General features: G+C 38.0%; 2 protein-coding genes across 2 annotated transcripts; both read left to right on the top strand.

Moving 5' to 3' along the window:
* Window positions 1-2,770: 2,770 nt before the first annotated feature.
* On the top strand, window positions 2,771-4,635 carry LOC147496662 (heavy metal-associated isoprenylated plant protein 7-like). Its single transcript, XM_086559599.1, has 5 exons — window positions 2,771-3,187; window positions 3,279-3,504; window positions 3,604-3,821; window positions 3,888-3,975; window positions 4,061-4,635. Exons 1-5 carry the CDS (start codon window positions 3,179-3,181, stop codon window positions 4,450-4,452), a joined length of 933 nt encoding a protein of 310 aa, XP_086415725.1. The 5' UTR covers window positions 2,771-3,178; the 3' UTR covers window positions 4,453-4,635.
* A 6,377-nt stretch (window positions 4,636-11,012) lies between these two features.
* Window positions 11,013-11,630, top strand: LOC147496661 (uncharacterized). The gene is made up of 2 exons (XM_086562630.1): window positions 11,013-11,322; window positions 11,518-11,630. Exons 1-2 carry the CDS (start codon window positions 11,013-11,015, stop codon window positions 11,628-11,630), a joined length of 423 nt encoding a protein of 140 aa, XP_086418756.1.
* The last annotated feature ends 1,308 nt before the right edge of the window (window positions 11,631-12,938 follow it).

Here is a 12,938-nt window from a genome sequence, read left to right as displayed (position 1 = left end):
AAAGGGTGGAAAGCTAAGGCTTTATCACAGGCTGGGAGAACCACTCTTATCCAAGCTGTGATACAAGCTACCCCCCTATATGTCATGTCGACATATTGTTTGCCGTTGGCAACTTGCAACAAGATGGATAAGGCATGTAGGGATTTCGGTGGAATGGAACGAACAATCAAAAGTGTTCACACAACAAAAGTAAACAAGAAGGAGGTCGGGCCTCGGAAAACTAGAGATATGAACAAGGCTATGTTAGCAAAACTCCCATGGAAATTGATGTCCTCTCTGTGGGACTATGTTTAGTATTTATGGAAAACACTTGGATAGGAGATGTCCTTAAGCCACCGTGATCAAGCCTCCTTACGGAAAGGCATTCATCAGTGGGGGTGATGTGGAGAATTGGGAAAGGAACTACCACCTCCATCCTAAGGATCCTGGATCAAGTGTCTTAACAAACCTATGACTTGCAGAGGGGGGTGGTGGACAACTCCCTGAATAACCTTCATGTATCTAATCTCTGGATCTGATTAAGCTTAATCATTGGTTGCTTCTTAAGCCGGTGATCACGAGGAGATTGTAGTTAGGCCGCTCGCTTGCTCCGGTGATAAAATGATTTGGGCCATGGAAAGATTTGGCAAGCTAAGCTGTTAAGACGGTTTATGCCTACCTCAAAACAATGAAAAGGAGATGGGACAAAGTTCCAAAGTGTCAACTATATGCATCTCACTCCCCCGCCTTCTTATTTCTGAGATGTTTCTATGGAAACTATACATGCATGTGTTCCTCCGGGGATAGGTTAAAAAAAGAACATGAAAGGAGATTTCTCTTGCCCTTTTGCAATAGAGAAATGGAAGCAACAGAGCACCTTTTCTTCACATGTGATTGGACGGGTTTTGCTCCCAAGTGGGGCTAAGAATCAACACAACAATGGATTGAGGGAGAATAGAACTCTACCTATCTTGGTGCACTAGCAAGGGGCGAGGGACCAATGCATGGTGGGACCCATATCATGTACTGCTCCATTACATAAGCTAGAAATTGAAATTGACAAAAAGGAAGGCTAACAGAGATCGTATCATCGACAGAGTAGAGTCATGGCGCACAAATGCTTGGATGCCTTCAGAGAAGATTCCTTATCATTCCAATTACCTTCTAATCTTTCAAAGAACTCTTTAGAAAAGTTGTTCCCGAAATCCCAATTGATAGCATTGTGATTAGGTTTGATGCTTCTTATGACAGAAATCTGAGGGTGGATGGGCAGCCTATTGCTAGTAATAGTGAAGGGGATATGGTTGGAAAGAAAGGCGGAGGTTCAAGGCCGAGGATATTTTTGAGGTGGCATGATCTTCTTTGGGAAATTTTAAACACGATAGCTATGTGTTCGAGGGGGATAATCTGGAAGTTATTAAGGCACTTCAAGGGGCAGCATGTCCTTGGACCCTGGAGGTGCTGAAGACACATATTAACTCTTTAGTTCAGGCTTTTAGTTCTTGCATGTTCTTTTGGATTAGTAGGATTTACAATGGGGATGCAGATTCCCTAGCAAAATGGGCTAACCATCAGCTGGGAAATTCTGATCTTCCGAAGTGTATGTTGGACAACTTTTGTTTTCCTGCTCACCTTTAGGTGGCTCTAATGAAAGGGTAGAAAGTTTACATCGAAAAAAAAAAAAGAGTAAGTGTTGTGCTCAACTGCTCATTCCTATGAGAGGGCGGATCTAGGAGCTGGCTTGCCCGAGCTAGAGCCCCTCCTAATTTTGCTAAAAAAAACTTTTATAGTGGTAACTGTTCATGATTTATATCTTTAGAATCTCATATGAACTTTGTTTTTTGTTCGCCTAATCTCATGGGAACCTGTTTTTCAATGGTGAAAAGTTTTAGTATATTTCATCAATTAATTCACCAAACTGGAGAAGGTTCTCCCTTACGTCATCTTCAGTACTAGCATATTGCATTTTTAGATACATGGCCCTTCCAACAAAACATTACAATCTGGTATATTCAAATTTCAAATGATGTCTAGGACATCGCCTCAGTAACAATCTCACGTTGCTTAAATTTTAATGTTTATGTGTCTATGCAGAAATGAGTTCGTCTATTCTGAAAATATTTTTATAGGGATGAGATCAGAAACTATTGGATGTGTGATCTAATGGTCTAAAAATTAAAAACAAATTCACATTTTATTTCTTTTTTTTTTGTTTTTGATTTTTAGACTTTTGAATCACACATCTAACGATATGGAAAACCTCGTTTCTATTAAGATATTCTCGTAGTAGCCTATGGCATTCAGATCTAAAGAGAATTCCAGATTTTATTTTGTGACGGATAATTATGGAATGGAATTCAGATTTCGGAGAGGGTACCATTGTTACCAACAAAAAATAGAGGGCACCATCATGCGAAAACATGTGAAAGGTCAGAACGTGCACTGTTGACCAGAAGTTTTAACACATCAGGCACGTATCTCAAAGCCTATATCAAATATTCATGATTAGAATTGCATTTCAGTGAATCCTATTTGGGCATCCAATATCTTCATGGTATCTTAAGAAGTCCAGTGCTGAATCCAAGGCCATCATCTTACAAAGTGAATGCAGGTTTCAGGTGGACCACTAGCCCACCATTGTCAAAAGGCTCAAAATTCTGACAGTCACAAATCGCAATGGTAAAAAAAAATTGACTTGATTGGTTTGATGATTGCAGTCTAGTCAGACCCACGCACAAAAGCACCCCGCTTTAGGCCATCTCTACTCAGTACTCACTCTCCTCTCAAAACAATCAGCAAAAACTTACCACAAAGATACAACCTAACCACAGAGCATGCTGCTACATGCACACACTGCACTGTGCAGTCACTGTCCATTTGTCCTCACTCTGGCTAGTCCATCCAACCTCCAATCACACGTGTAACCTCACCACTCTACAACCCTATAAACTGCCACGTCCTCATGATAATGATGATGTGGATGAAATGTAAAAGGAGTAAAGGACTTAGATCTACAAGCACCACAGTAAAATAATAGAGTAGAAGCTAGCTAGAGAGAGAAAATAAGTAGAATCTTGGAGAGAGGTGGTGAATATATAGGCAATTAATAGCTCTTATCTACGTCTCTCTTTAAACTTGAAACTCTCCCTGCATTTGTTATTCATTTTTGTAACTCCCAACTTTGGAAGACAAAAAAAAAATGGGCGAGGTATGAAAACTTCAGTTAAATTATTTTCCTTTGTTATTCTTGTTGTTTGTATATTGGTATGAAGTGTATATGGTATTGCATGATTTTACAGGAAGAGAAGAAACAAGAAGGAGCAGAAGCCAAGAAACCTGAAGCAGAAAAGAAACCGGAAGAAAAGAAAGAAGAAGAGAAGAAACCTGAAGAAAAGAAAGAAGAGAAGAAAACAGAGGAATCAAAAGACCCACCACCCCCTCCACCTGATGAGATTGTATTGAAAGTTTACATGCATTGTGAAGGGTGTGCTAGGAAAGTTAAAAGATGCTTAAAGACTTTCCAAGGTTAGACCTTTTTTTTATTCTTTATGTTTCTTTTTTGTTATTTTCTTGAAATTTGATTAATTTTTTTTTTTTTTTTTTTTTTTCTTGTTCTGTTTTAAGGTGTGGAAGATGTTCAGACAGATTGCAAAACACATAAGGTAATTGTGAAAGGGAAATCTGCTGATCCATTGAAGGTGTGTGAGAGAGTTCAGAAGAAAAGTCATAGGAAGGTTGAGCTTCTTTCTCCAATTCCAAAACCACCAACTGAAGAAGAGAAGAAAGTGGCAGAAGAAAAGAAAGCAGCAGAAGAAGCTAAACCAGAAGAGAAGAAAGAAGAGGTATATAAAATAGTTTAACTTATCTTCATTGTCTTTTTATTTAGTTATATTATCCTTGTTTTGCAGCCAAAAGTGATTACTGTAGTCTTGAAAGTTCACATGCATTGTGAAGCTTGTGCTCTTGAAATCCAGAAAAGAATCATGAGAATGAAAGGTAATAAAGATTCACCTTTTTTTTTTATTTTTCATTAAAGTTCAGATTCAATTCAACTCAAATTTGTCAAAATGTTATTTTTAAGGAGTACAATCTGCGGAGCCAGATCTGAAGGGCTCACAAGTGACAGTGAAGGGAGTATTCGATCCAGAAAAGCTCGTAGAATACGTGTACAAACGAACAGGGAAGCACGCGGCAATCGTGAAGACGGAGCCGGAGAAGAAGGAAGAAGAGAAAGGGAAAGAAGAGAAGGATGAGAAGAAAGAAGAGAAAGAGAAGGCAGGGGAAGAAGAGAAGAAGGAGAAGAAAGAAGGGGATGGAGAAGAAGGGAAGCAGGGAAATGAGGAAGCGACTAAACTTGAGTTATTGAGAAATGAGTTTTATTATTACCCTCCTAAATCTGCTATGGAGTATGCTTATGCTTACCCACCTCAGATTTTTAGTGATGAAAACCCTAATGCTTGTTCAATTATGTAAATAACTAGGAACATAAATGGGTAAGAATGGCAAGTAGAGGAAAATTTACTTCTCATTTCCTTTGTTTTTCAGTATCTTTTAATCTATATATATCAACCGAGAAAGAATTGTAGAATTTTGTGAGGTTGTAGTTTTAGATGGAACATATAGATAGATAATATGCTCTGTTTCTGGTTTCTTGAATTCTATTATTCAGTGACCTACTCTTGGAAATTTAATTTTAACTCAATTTCCATTATTGAAGAACAAGCAACAAACTTTGTTTTAGCAGGTCAGCATTGATAGATAAAAAGTGCTTGAAAATCTGATTTGTTGTACTTTGAATTTCATGGATTCTTGTAGTTAATTGCTAGTTTATTTCTAGTATAAGGTCTTTAATAAATTCAATGTTGTACTTGTAGCATTTGGAATTTTATTTTATTATTTTTGTTTTGTTTTTTCTGTGAACTTTTATTCAAAAACAGGGCTGTCAATTTTTGGGAGTTTAAGGTAGCTGGGATTCTGGGAAGGTAAACTTAGGGAAGGTTTCCGTTGGTAGCCTCGTGCTCAGTTGCCCTTTTTATCCATAAAAAGGCTTCAAACTTTGAAAGCTATGTGCTACTGTGCTAGTCTTGGCCTCTTGGGTTTCTGGTTTATTTTATAATGTTGGGGCTTAATGGCTAATAGTCTAGAAAGAAAGGCTGGTGGCTTTGGTGCTATAGATGAGGCATTCTCAGATTTTTTTAACAAATAAAATAGAAACTTAGATTTGGTAAAGTTGAAGGTCTCACAGTTCAATGGAAACTGCTAGTCAAAATCAATTAAATTGGGACTTATTACTTTCAAAAAGCGAATACTGGTGAAATATTAAGTTATCAAAGATATGTGCTACTTGCCTACTTTATTTGTGGTTGATATTTTGCGAAAAATGTCTTTCTGTAGAATGGTTTGCAACTTGCAAGATGCACTCTACTTCACACTTGCGCTAACTTGTATACTTGAGCAATGCTGAGGTTCTAACTCGAGTTCAAACATATTGTCTCTGTGGATTCTCATAACCAAAATGGAATGGTTTATTCAGGGGACAAAATCTTGTACTAGTGAACTTAATAATCAACACTGGCATTGTTTTATAATCGAACCCTGCTTCAACTTTGGGACGTGTTTAATTAACTAACGTTAAATTAGGTGCGCTATTCCAGTTTTGCCTAATTTCCTCCTTCCTAATAGTTTTGGTTTTGTTTGGAAATAAGAAAACAGGGTTTATTGCTGGGTCATCAAGTAAACACCAGCGACAGTGGATTGCTACATAATTGTACAGATAGTCAATTTTGACAAAAAAAATTAGCAGAAGGTTCGTTTTTTCTGGTGGAAAAATAGAATTAGCCTTGCCCGCAACTTTAGTACTCCCTTTGAGCCTGACAAAATCATTCCTATTGCGATCACGAAACAATTCGGCATTGAGAAGTCCATCGGTACATATTTTCCCCTGCCGACACTTGACTGAACTAAGTTGTCTAAGCGGCTAGACCATTCTCTCTCAGCCAAGTAACTTAGCCCACAGGAAAGTACGGCCAGGACAGAAAACATGGAAGATGCTCTAAAAGCAACAAACGCGGGGCACAAAATGACAAGAGTTATAGATCAACAGCACTCAAAGAGTCAAGACTGTATACCCTTCTAATTCTCCCTAGGGAAAATGTGTAGTGTCCTTGTCAGCTAGGCTGTTTCAGAATCTCAAGGTAGATGCTACCAAATCACAACGAAAGTAGGCACGTACAGTTTTAATGTCTGGGAGCGAATGTCATAACGCCTTGGTCGATAACACCCACACGTACTCAGGATCAGAAAATTATTGGTGAGAACTGAGAAAGAGAATTAAAGGTAATGAATCATGAATGGCTATCACATGGTGATTGTACTCAAATAGGCCAAGTGGGTATTGACTGTATCAGAACCTGTCTGTTTTAAAACGGTAAAATGTTTTTCATTTTTTCCGATTATGAACAAGGAGTCAAAACACTAGAACTGGCAACCAAACAGTTCTCGTGTTAAATCATGTTAGTCGGTGATTCAGATAGTGCATGCCTGTATGGTACTCTCGTAGAAGTGACTAGTAAAGATGCTAATTAGGATTCGTGTATAGGCTATTCTAATCCTACCATTGGAGCTTTCATACAAGTTGTTTCTTGCTCATTACTCGGAGTAGTAACTTGGCTTCTACCAAAATTATAGTGACCACAGTGATAGAAGCATAAAACCCTCGTCCACACGTTAGATCCACACAATATTCTGTGATCTATATCATCTCTGTGTTGCTGTTGTAAAAGCCCATATGCAGTTCGATAGGGAAACTGCATTACATATTTCCTCATTATTTCCTACCCATATGCATCATCCTCTCCATATACTTTCTCTTTGCCTTTGCTGAACACTGAATTTTCTTTCCTAGTTTTCTTTGTTTACCAAACGCTTTAGAACCTTTTTTTTTTTTTTTTTTTTGGGTGAACTAGAATTACACCCCCACCCGCTAGAAATACACTAGATGGGAAATTAGGGTCTTAAATACACACAAAAAATTTCAACCAACCCACTGACTTTTTTTTTGTGTGTATTTAGGGGAGACCCTAATTTCCCATCTAGTGTGTGTGGGGGGAAAATCTAATTGGCTCATCTAGTGGGGGGGGTAATACTAGTTAACCCTTTTTTTTTTTGGTGGAAAAGCGAGGTTGTTATAGAGGACTTTAGAACTTTTTAAGTCCACACAAATGTTTTCATTTCCTTCAGTTTGTGTGAACGGTAATTATAAGGGACATTCTACCAAACACGTGATATGCACGCAGTCCACACACAATGACTCTGCCAGCTAGATTCCAAGAGTACAAGCACTTGCTCACTCGTCAAGATTGGTCTAACATCAACGACTTGTCACTCGACTTCATCTCGTGACGTTATCATCTGCCGCCCTCATCATGGCTATCATTAGCATTGGGCATTTGCCCATTGCAACACTCAAGTCATTACCATCATCACACCCTTAACCACACTCTTTCTATGATAGCTCAAACAACATAATACTTGGAGCTACCACACACATGCAATTTGTGAGGACGTGTCACTCATCCAAGTAGCACATTTGTCCATATCACTACACGTGTCCTACCAACTATTTGCTCACAATATTTATAAAAGCCACCCCCAGAACTTCTAGTCTCACTCCAAAGTGTTGAATACATAAGCATCTTCTTACTCATGAAGAACAACCATTACCATTCACCAAAACCATCCCATTTCTTCATATAAATTAAAGCTAAGTCATAAACCTTTGGTGTAATGTCCTGTTAATCCTCCAGGATAAAAATAGACACTTATATTTGGCACTATCTGTGGTAGATTTCTTAAAAATCTGATAACTCACACATCTCTGTTCTCCAGTGATCAACATCCATCACTGCAGCCTTCATAATGAACGTTGATCTACCTCCTCAACTGCAGTCACTTCAAGAGTAGTACAATGCATTCAAAACTACACAACCTGATCCACTAGTCAATGGTTCTGAAGTAGAAAACCATGGTGACCTTGCTCACAACCCGTCACATACTGAAGCTGCTACCGCAGCAGCAATACAACACCCTCCTACCATCACAGAACCACATGCCAGTAAAGACATGTCTCAAGCTATTCTCCAAACACTGCAGAAGTTTAATGACTCTCCCCCCACTAAATAAATCCAAGAAACAGTGGCATCACTGTATTTTCAGCAACCATATTTCTTGATGTACGATGGCTCCACTTGTCCTTTCGAGCACATCAAAAGCTTCTTGCAACGTCTGACAATGTACACTCACCTTGACCGATTGTTATGTCGTATCTTCCCATCTACCTTCAAAGGACCCTCTCTCAAATGGTTTTTCGACCTACCTGCTGCATCCATCACCAATTTCTACTCTTTTAAAACCATCTTCCCACAAGAATTCTTCCACAATTGAGCTAAACAACCAACCATGGTTACCATCTTCAAGACTCACCAGCGACACTCTGAAACACTCGAGTCATACCTCCAACACTTCAAAAAAGTTGTTTTGTCACTCTCGGTCATCATCATCACCTTTCGAAACGGTTTCACGCCCACTTCTAGCCTCAGTTGATCACTGTTGAGAGGCGACCCACTACACTGGGTGACTTGTACAAAAAAATGAACAAGTACATCAAAGAGGAAAGCAGACTCGTAACACTTGTCGAAAGAAACGAACTAGTCGTAGCAACATCCACTTAAGATCCGCCCCATAAGCGCCCCAGAGAACTCGATCATGAACCTTTCATCAACCACACCAAAATGCTACAACTAGACACCCGATCCTAACCTCGAGTGTTCACACCTCTAAATCGATCATTGTCCCATATCTACAATTGAATCAAGAACGCTTGATGGTTCAAACCCGAGATCCGACAAATCAAAGAACTCCTTGACCATGCTTACTGTTAGTTTCATGACATTCGCTCTTATCCCACCAACCATTGATGTGGTCTAAGAAATTACATCCAAGACTTGATCGACCACGACAAGTGATAAACACCCAAAACTGTAATATTAAACCCCATAGAGACATAACAATTTGGTTAATTATGTGTTTAATAAGTATGAAATAATTAGATTTTTGTACTTTTGCAGGTTTTCATAGTTAACGTGAAAATAATGGTTAAACCTGCATTAAAGCACGGGAATAGTGTATATATCTGAAGTCTTCCTATTCATCTTATGTGAACCTCAACAAAGCCGGACTAAAGCCCGGGGACTCAAACAGGACAGAATCAAGTCATAATGGGATTATGTGCAGAAAAACATCAAACTTTCGAAGCTCATCTCTTAAACCTGGACTCCGATTTCGGCGAGTAAGCTGCCTAGACGATCAGTACAACAAGCTCTATCTCAGGCCAGATTTTGCAAAAATCAACTTGCAAACCCACCAATGGACACAACACATGGACCCACTCTGCAGGCCCATAAGAAGAGATGAGTCATCGATCATGGAGCAAGTCAAGACAAAAGTACCAAATTATTGGCACAAATTGACATCTTGCATGTGATTAAATGCATTATTTTGACTTGTATGCTAAATAGTGTTTAATTTTGGCATGATTTGATTTTGGAGATAAGATTGTAATAAAGGTGAGTAAATGGGGGGAGATACTTTCACGTGGGAAATGAGAGAATGCTCTCATATATATTGAATTTGGAATTGGGAGAATTCATTCCCATTCATGCATGTTTTATTTTCTAGCTAAGTTTTAAGTTTCTTGAACTAGTGTTAATGGAGTAACCTTTGTTCATCAAATAAAATCTTTTATCCTTCAAGTAAAAATCAGGTATTTCATTCTTATTCTTCTCTTTTTATCTTAACTTAGAATAGCCCATTTGCATAATCATTTACTCTCATGATCATAAGCTAAAACCCTCCAAGGTGGAGGGTTAATGATGATCATGTGAGGATCAGGCTACGAATTTTTAGATTACAGAATCATTACTTAGGAACTTAGGACTCATTTGACATCCTACCCCAAAATGATAGTGTCCGGCCAAATTCGAAACTTGGAGCTCGAGATGAACTCGCTTGCGCGACCCAGGTGACACTAGGGCTAGTCGCGCGCGTAAGCCTTGGTGATTTCAGACTATATTTGATAGGTTGATGTAGAATGAAACCAGGAGTTGAGATGATATTTCAAAGATGAAATATTAGTTCAACTCCTCATGCTAGTAAAATGGACTCAGAGATGAGTACATCTTGCTAGGGATCGATACTCGAGTCCATTTTGGGTTGTCCATGAACCTAAAATGGATTAGAGATGGATTAGAGATAGTAGTGATCATTTTTCTAAAAAAATACGTAGTTAGACTTTGCATGAGTAGGATTAATCCTCTATCTTTTTCTCTTTCTTTAGTTTTCTCATAAAGTTTTATCAATTACCTTAACTTGCATATTAAGTTATCTTAGAGCATCATTAACGCATTTCTAAATTTTGTTGCAACGCTTTAGCGTTTTTTGTGAATCAAAATTGTTAAAAACGAGTCAAGCACCAAACCAAAATTTCTATATTTATTGTTTTGATTTCGCATGGCAAAAGTTGTCCCGTCCATCATTTTCCTCCATTTCTGTGGCGCCAAACCATTTTTGCGCCCATCGTTTCCCTCTATTTTTTACGATATATATCAGATCAATAACAGGTGAAGCATCATATATTTTTTCATTTCTTCATCTCCTCTCATCAGTCATAAACTTTCAATTATTTTGTCATGAGTTCTAGTAGTCATAATAGCAATTGGTGCGAAAGAGTAAGTGAACTAATTTTCAACGACGATGATGAAACTACCGCAATCGTTCAACAAATGCAAAGTGATGCAATTGTAGTGGCGACAATGATTTCATCTTTCAACACTTTATCTGTACCAATATGGGGTGGATATGTTGATGGTAGATAATACACTAACCGTGATCGTGTTGGTGCGCATGAACGGTTGGTGGCTAATTATTTTGTTGCTATACCAAATTATAAAGCAGGTAAGTTTCGTCATAGATTTCGTATGAGAAGACCACTTTTTAACCGTATATTGGAAGTTGTCACTAATTTTGATCTATATTTTAAGCCTTCTTGTGATGCTCTTGGTTTGCCTGGGGTTTTGAGTTTGGTGAAGATGACAGCTGCAATACAGATACTTGCTTATGGCTATCCAGCTGATTCAATGGATCACTGGATAAAACTTGCTGAGAGTACGGCCCGAGAATCACTTCATCATTTTTGTAATGCAGTTGTCAACTGTTTTGAAGAACAGTACTTGAGAAGCCCAATAGAAGAAGATGTAACACGCTTGTTTGCAGTAGATGAAGAACGCGGTTAGCCAGGTATATTAGATAGTTTAGACTGTATGTATTGAGTATGGAAAAATTGTCCAACTGCGTGGCATGGAACTCATTTGGGCCACGCTAGAAAAGCGACTGTGATTTTGGAAGCAGTTGTAAATCATAAGCTATGGTTTTGGCAAGCATACTTTGGAATGGTTTTATCGTGTAATGATCTTAATGTGTTAGATAATTCTCATTTATTTGATAATTTAGTCAAAGGAACAGCTCCAGCTTGTGTTTATCAAGTTAATAACAATCCTTACAACATGGGCTACTACCTTGCTGATGGAATATATTGACCATGGGCTACACTGATTCAAACAATCTCATCTCCTGCTACTCCCATGGATATTAACTTTGCAAAAGTGCAAGAAGTGGCTCGTAAAGATGTGGAACGTGGTTTTGGTATTTTACAGGCTAGATTCGCAATTGTTAGCAGGCCTGCTCGTCAGTGGGACAGAGGAGCTCTATCTCGTATAATGAAGACATGTATTATACTTCACAACATGATTGTTGATAATGAACACAATGATAATGGTGAAATGAATAGCTTTACCTATGAAATAAAGCGATGAACTCTAAACGCAAGTAAAACTAAACTTCATCTTATCAGTCTATATTTATCAAAGATTCTACTCTCAAGTCTATGAGATATAGTGGAGTAGAGTGATTCGTTCCACTCCTAGTCCTTCCATCTTTGTGTTCTCCGTGTTCGTACTCTCTACTTAAAGTCTAATGAGAGATTTACGAAAAGGCAACTAGACTACGATGCAACTACCCACGAATTGCAACTAGTCGGCGATGGGAATAACTTAAGGGAATGCTACGTTGATTCGATGATAAGGAGTTAGAGGGGAATTGATTCCACCTTAACTCGACTTAATCCTATTAACTACAAATCGTCGTAATCCGAATTGAATCGCCCATGAGAACAATTGGTTCTTCCTAATCCCTAATTACACATGGCATTTCTACCAATTAATAACTAGCATGTGAACGATTAAACCCATTCTCATGGTGAACTAAACATTTCTAGAGTGGAAAGGAAATTACGACAAATCTATGTTAATCGGAATCAAGCTTTCATCAAGGCTTCTCAACCCCCTCTAATGGAGGTTTAGCCGAGAATTATTACGCAATCATTTCCGATTACTTTTAAACTAAACATGATATAAAGAATTGAAATTTACTTAATTAAACAATAATGAAATCTAATTTAATGACTCAAATGAAATAAGGACAGGAATTGAAATTAGATCTAGAAATGGAAATGACAAAATCGAAATTGATAAAAATACTACTTTATTGATCTAATCAAAATGAAGAACAAGATTCAAAGGTTTAATCTAATACAATAATTGAAATGGAACTAAACTTAATTAATCTACATGAAAAACTAGATCTAGAAGCTATTTTAATGGCTACTTTCTATTCTAAGCTACCTTTATTTTCTAACCTAAAAATCTACCATTAACAAAGCATTAAGCTTTTGTTTTTATACTTTCAGATCCAAAAATCGTGCATGGGCTTGGAGCCATGTTTTGGGCAAGAGAATTAGGCCCAAAACCCAAATCTTTCAGTCCAAAAAGGCCTCTTCAGCTGCAGTT

The sequence above is a fragment of the Coptis chinensis genome, chromosome 5 (genome assembly GCF_015680905.1).
Source record: "Coptis chinensis isolate HL-2020 chromosome 5, ASM1568090v1, whole genome shotgun sequence".
NCBI classification, from domain to species: Eukaryota; Viridiplantae; Streptophyta; class Magnoliopsida; order Ranunculales; family Ranunculaceae; genus Coptis; species Coptis chinensis.
This window is presented reverse-complemented; position numbering and strand designations above follow the sequence as displayed.

Excerpts from the sequence above, each read along its gene's own strand:
- LOC147496662 (XM_086559599.1), top strand. Across the intron at positions 3,505-3,603 it reads ATGCTTAAAGACTTTCCAAG|GTGTGGAAGATGTTCAGACA; the intron begins GTTAGACCTTTT and ends TTCTGTTTTAAG. Across the intron at positions 3,976-4,060 it reads AAGAATCATGAGAATGAAAG|GAGTACAATCTGCGGAGCCA; the intron begins GTAATAAAGATT and ends GTTATTTTTAAG.
- LOC147496661 (XM_086562630.1), top strand. The coding sequence starts at position 11,013 with ATGAGAAGACCACTTTTTAACCGTATATTGGAAGTTGTCACTAATTTT. Across the intron at positions 11,323-11,517 it reads TGCAGTAGATGAAGAACGCG|ATAATTCTCATTTATTTGAT; the intron begins GTTAGCCAGGTA and ends TTAATGTGTTAG.